This window comes from Pararge aegeria, chromosome 15 (genome assembly GCF_905163445.1).
Source record: "Pararge aegeria chromosome 15, ilParAegt1.1, whole genome shotgun sequence".
Classification (NCBI taxonomy): domain Eukaryota; kingdom Metazoa; phylum Arthropoda; class Insecta; order Lepidoptera; family Nymphalidae; genus Pararge; species Pararge aegeria.
This window is the reverse complement of record NC_053194.1, coordinates 9,784,062-9,789,966: the sequence shown is the minus strand read 5'-3', so window position 1 is coordinate 9,789,966 and position 5,905 is coordinate 9,784,062. Positions and strand designations below refer to the sequence as shown.

The window sequence follows — 5,905 nt, the reverse complement described above, 5'->3', positions numbered from 1 at the left end:
AAATCGCTCCATATTGGGTGACAAACAGGCGTAAAAACGAATCCTACAAATAAATTAAATGTAGGATTCGTCTGTAGGGTGTTACTCTTTGAAGCAAAAGCATAGCCGTTAAGTTTTCTTAAATTTTGTAATACTCTGCACAATTTTCTTATTTTTCCCCTGAAACTTTAAAAAAAGACAGATGAAATCGATAGTCTTTTTCAAGTTAGCGTTACCAAGCGATAGGAAATTATTCACTTTTGTTTTATATATAATAAATATACTATAAACGGTAATTATTCATAATTTTATCAAGTAGATATTCCCTGTTACCATATAAGTTCGTGACATTTGCCTTTAGATGTTAACTTTGCCAAGAGGAGTAACATGCCGACATTACTACAGAAAAGTGCATTTTTTTAAGGACGTTTTGATAATTTTTTTCAAAAGACACTAAGCAATGTTTATTCAAGCGTCCTAAAAAGAGTTAGTAGTTTATACAGCTAAGAGATAGACACACACGAACATGCCACGTAAAGCTAGCTGCCGTTGTGGGACACCCACGGTAAATTTTACCACCCATGGTAATGGGACGTTATTCTAAGACTAAAAGTAAGGCCTCTTTTCCATTACACGGTTTCTCGCCGTGAAAATCTACGGTTAATTCGCCGCGTGTAGGCACGGTCGTCAGTGTGGTATGGATCACTATATGAGCTTGTCGACATGCACGGTGGCGCCAAGGCACGGCGCCGCGGCCGCGTGCGCCGTGACTGCCCCTCGGCGCGCCGCGTCTACGCACGGCGTGATTTTCACCAGTGTTGTATGGCAGTCTATCGGGGTGTGTCGACGGTGCCGGACGTACGCACGGATTCGTGACCGCTTATATACGCTGTTTCGCGATTTTATTATAAAATGAACATAAATCAAGAATTATTAATTACGTTGATTCAAGAAAGGCCTGTAATATGGGATAAGACCATCGACGATTATAAAAATAAGCGGCTTAAATATGATTCCTGGAAAGAAATATTTATTCATTTCCAGCCCACATTTGAAGATTTAAGTGGTGATGAGAAAAACAAGTTTGGTAAGTTACAGATATTTAATTATTAACTTTTTACTTATGCATAGTTGTTTTGATAGGAGAGGCGACCTTCGTTAGATACAAAATATTGTGCAAATCTGTTGCGAACTTCATTAGCCGCCAAACTTCCGCGAACTGCATTCGTGATAGGTAACTGGATTAGTTCCGATTCTGAATCAAGGGTGGACTCATTTTCACTCGCATTGTGAAACTGAAAGTTTTCCTGCTTATGTATAAAATTTTGCAAAACACAACATGTTTTCACAATATCAACTGCCAAATCGATGGACACATTCATTGGCCGGTGAAAAATTCGCCATTTATTGGATAAAATGCCAAACGCACATTCAACAAATCTTCGCGCTCTTGTGAGTCTGTAGTTAAATGTACGTTTTAATTGATCAAGCTGATGACCACCAAATGGACGAAGCAAGTGATAATGCAAAGCAAAGGCTTCGTCCGCAACGAACACATATGGCAAATCGTAGTCAATTCCAGGCAAACGTGTTGCATCGGGTAGATTTAATCCGTTGTTTGTTAAATTTTTCCAAAATGGGGTCTCTTTAAACACACTGGAATCACACTCCTTTCCGTAGGCGCCAACGTCAACAAATATAAAGTTGTAATCGCTATCTACTACTGCCATCAAAACTATAGAAAAAAAATGTTTGTAATTTAAAAACATCGAGCCACTATCAATTGGCTTAATAAGTCTGATGTGTTTTCCATCGACCGCTCCTAAGCACAGCGGGAAGTTGGAAGATTCTTGAAATTTGCTTGCAATGTGTAGCCAGTCTTCTTTAGATGGCATTTTCATATATTCTTTATACAGTTCTAACCAAATGTAGTGGCATACTTCACGTACGATGCAACTTATGGTTTTTATTCCAATTCTATAGCTGTAGTATAGGTCAGTAAAGGTATCTCCTGTTGCTAGATACCTGAAATATAAAACAAAACGGTTCAGGTTCAAATACTAAAACCCCATTTTAGGTCGGGGTCGATTCAGTTTAGGTCGGGGGTTTTCATAAATTTCGAATTTAATAATTATTATTTATTTATTTTCAGGGCAAATGGTGATGAAGAAGTGGACCAATATGAAAGATAGCTGGATAAAATATGACAAAAAAATTAATGAATATAAGTCTGGTTCTTCAGCAAAAAAAATAAGAAAATATATGTTCTATGATGAAATGATGTTCCTAAAAAAAAATGTTGAGCATCGCAAGACCGATTCTAACATGACTGAACATGTTCATGATTCTAGCCTCAGTAATGAAAATTTTGATAGTGCAGTCCCGAATCAATCAAGCTCGGGATACACTGAACGGAGTGAGACGCAAAGGGCTAAAAAAAAAAGAAAAAATGAACTAAGTGAAGTTGACATTAGGTTTATGAAGTTTATGGATTCAGCAGAACGAGATGAGAAAAAGAAAAGCCGTAGTATGAACTTTTTTATGGGAATCGCTGATACAGTTGACAAGTTCAGTGATGAAAATATGATAGACTTTCAGTTTCAAGTAATTTCAATAATTAAAAATATTCAACAAAGACAGTGTACTCAGTATATACCTACATCAAGAAACCAATGGGATCAAGGCCATCAAGGATATTTAAGTGGTACAGCATCCTCAAATGCGCAATCGTCAACATATGGATATTCTACAGCTGCTAGATCGAGCTATGGAATAAGTCGTCCACAGACGTCTTCTCATGATTTTGGACACGGTTCTGGTTTAGAGCCAATCCACTACCGACCCGAATCACAATTATCTGTACATAGTGTAAATGCGGAAAGTATCTCGGCAGATTCTCAAGTTTCTATTGAAGACGAATTCGATTTTAGTACCGCACTTGAGTAGCATTTTCAGCGTAGTGTATTTTTTGATTTACTTGTTCTTAAATTAATAATTATTAAAATTCAATTACATGTAATAATTTTGTTTGTGTGCAATAAACAATTTTAAACTAAAATATGTCATTTAATTTTGTACCTACTTACCTCAGAGTTACAGCCAATCTTTCTGCGGGCGATATACTCTCTCGCATAAAAGTATCTTGATGTTTTAGTTCCTGGGATAATTTTTGGAGCAAGTTGTCGAATGTAGTTTTCTGCATTCTAAAATAATTGTAAAACTTGTCTTCATCTTCTCTCAATTGATTCTTGACAAGTGTATGAAACGCGCCATATTCCTCCCTTTTTTCTAAAATCGGATGTATCCAAAACCTTACTTCCCTTTTTTTTTCTATTTTCTTTTTCCTATATATGTAATAAGCAACTATAATCTTTTTTTTCGTAAGAAAATTCATGACGCAGCACGTCCTACACAGCCCGAGTAAAAAGCGCTACTAGCCAGTACTTACCAATGTCTCGCGCGGTGATTTTGCCGTATCATGTACAAGCTAGCACGTTTTTTCAACCGTACGGCTTACACACCGTACGTTTGAACAACCGTGTAATGGAAAAGATGCCTTATAATAACAAACAAACTCACTTTCGAAAGTATAATGTTAGTTGGATTGTTGTGATACATGCATTAATCGGATTCTGTAACGTGTAAAGTGAACTTGTGTAAGTAAAGTATTCACTTTTATATTTAACTCAAAACGAACAAATAAATACGTGTTTTTTTTACCGTCGCTTTAAAATCTTTAAGAAAGACGCGGTTATTTTAGAGATTTGCGAATCAAAATTTATCGCTTACATCTGGCAGCTCTATTCCGATGATTGGAGTATTATTGGTTTAAGAATTGTATGCGTTAATATCGATTATTCATTCTGCTTTCCACCAAAACTAGAAAGGATACGGACTTAGCAAGCTTGAATATAGTAACATATTTTTACGGCTTATATAAGAAATATTTGGCATAGGGTATACGATAAATACGGGTAGTTTGGTAAGCTATTCGAATTGCACACTATCAGACCATATAATAAAATGAATATCTCGTCAACCACAGATGCATATAACCCACAAGAGTGTATGCGAATGGTTGTTTTTTTTAAACTAGTGCATCGGTTTTTATTAGGATTCAAATTCAAAATTCATTTATTTTAAGTAGGCCTAATATAAGCACTTTTAAAACGTCAAGTCTGTCTGTTTGTAGTGACTCTACCACCGGTTCGGAAGGCAGATTCTACCGAGAAGAAGCCGGCAAGAAACTCAGCAGTTGCTCTTTTTCAACATCAACTATTTACATTTTACATTTTTCTATCTTGTGAAAGATGAAAGCGAAGCCGGATGCTTCCAAGCAACCTTGTCATTAAACGTTTTTTTTTAACATAACGTTAACACTTTAGCATAACGCAAATAAGATCCATTTTGTCCGATGTTCAAGTGTTTCCATACTCGAAAACGACTTCTCGATTGCGAGCGATCAAATCTTGTACAAAAGCTATGTATGATTATATAATCATGAGTATTTAAATAAATATACTTTCCACTGGCTACATTAATAAAATAACAAAACTTACATTTACAGTGTCGCACATCGTGAATATCAAATGTATTCCTTATCTTTACGCTTATATTTTTCTTGTCGCTCAAAAACAAAGGTAGGAAGGAAGGAAGGTATAAAAGGTAATCAGTATGAAATAAATCACTTACTTTAAATTTATAAGTAATGTGACAATAACATTTATAACTAAATGTTATTGTCACATTACCTATAAATTTAAAGTGATTTATTTCAGTGAATTACTGCGTGAAGTGGTGCAAAAAATGCTGTCTGCATTTCCCCGCCGGGCTGTTCAAGCCAGGCTGATTGATCCTCTGCACAATAATTGAGCCAGCCCTTATGTCAACGGATAAGGCAATCTATCGCGGTGTCCCATACGTTTTTTACTTCAGAGCCAAGGATACAAGTAGAACAAGTATTTAACTCTCTTTATACTTACCGTTTTCAGCCATCTCTTTCTAATAGATCTATATTTGTACTTATTTAAAATTACTTTACACCGAAAAATAATTGTATATAACGCTTTTGGATTCATCATCATCAACCACATGACGTTCACTTCCAGGCAATGGGTCCATAGTATGGATTTCCAGACGCTGCGGTTCTGTGCCGCTTGTATTCACGGCTAGCATAATAGACAGAGGCTAGCCTATCCCCCGATTAATTCCACTACTGAGGGATAATATATTTTTGTCTACCTGCCAAAGTACAGTAGCAGTGGAGAGTGGATAAAACGGTGGCAGAAGATAAACATTTTGTCCTTTCAACGTGGAATAATGAGTCAGCCGTGCAGCGACTCGTTTTATATCCTCTATCCACCTTGTGGGGGGTCTACGAACACTGCTTTCCAGTGTGGGGTACCGACTTCAGAGACTTTGGCCTGGCTTTTGAATAATTGGTAAATAAATAAAAAAACTTTCAAAAGGTCTGTACTTCAAAAACAACAACATTAGAACGATTTAGCACGGCTTACAAATAAACTACGAGATATATCCATTAAGACCCACTTAAAATCGAAATCTGTTTGCAATTCTCACGTAACGTAAGGATAATTTGCTAGACAGGGTAGTAACAAATAGGCTGTACGTGGTTTCTGTGAACTTTACCTCAAAGTTAGAGTATTAATGTGATTTAATGGGTCGTATTTTTTGCTTTTTGGCCCTACGTTAAAAGACTTATGAGTTAAATAAACAAAATATTTTCTATCATCAATCAATCCATCACCGGCCCACTACAGGGCACGGGTCTCCTCCCACAATGAGGAGGGGTTTAGGCCAGGCATGCAGGTTTCCTTGCGATTTTTTCCTTCACCGTAGAAGCAAGTGATAATTTAATTACTTAAAACGCACATAATTTAGAAGAGGTGCGTGCTGAGATTCGAAC

At 36.5% G+C, this 5,905-nt stretch overlaps 1 protein-coding gene across 1 annotated transcript; it reads right to left on the bottom strand.

Annotated features, from left to right (window-relative positions):
* Positions 1-1,067: 1,067 nt before the first annotated feature.
* Positions 1,068-3,531, bottom strand: LOC120629969 (protein ANTAGONIST OF LIKE HETEROCHROMATIN PROTEIN 1-like). The gene is made up of 2 exons (XM_039899065.1): positions 3,066-3,531; positions 1,068-2,004 (listed from the first exon to the last, which is right to left on the bottom strand). Exons 1-2 carry the CDS (start codon positions 3,371-3,373, stop codon positions 1,101-1,103), a joined length of 1,212 nt encoding a protein of 403 aa, XP_039754999.1. The 5' UTR covers positions 3,374-3,531; the 3' UTR covers positions 1,068-1,100.
* Positions 3,532-5,905: the final 2,374 nt, after the last annotated feature.

Coding starts and splice junctions, on each gene's coding strand:
- LOC120629969 (XM_039899065.1), bottom strand. CDS start 3,373: ATGAATTTTCTTACGAAAAAAAAGATTATAGTTGCTTATTACATATAT. Junction 2,005..3,065: donor AGATTGGCTGTAACTCTGAG/GTAAGTAGGTAC, acceptor TTTATATTTCAG/GTATCTAGCAACAGGAGATA.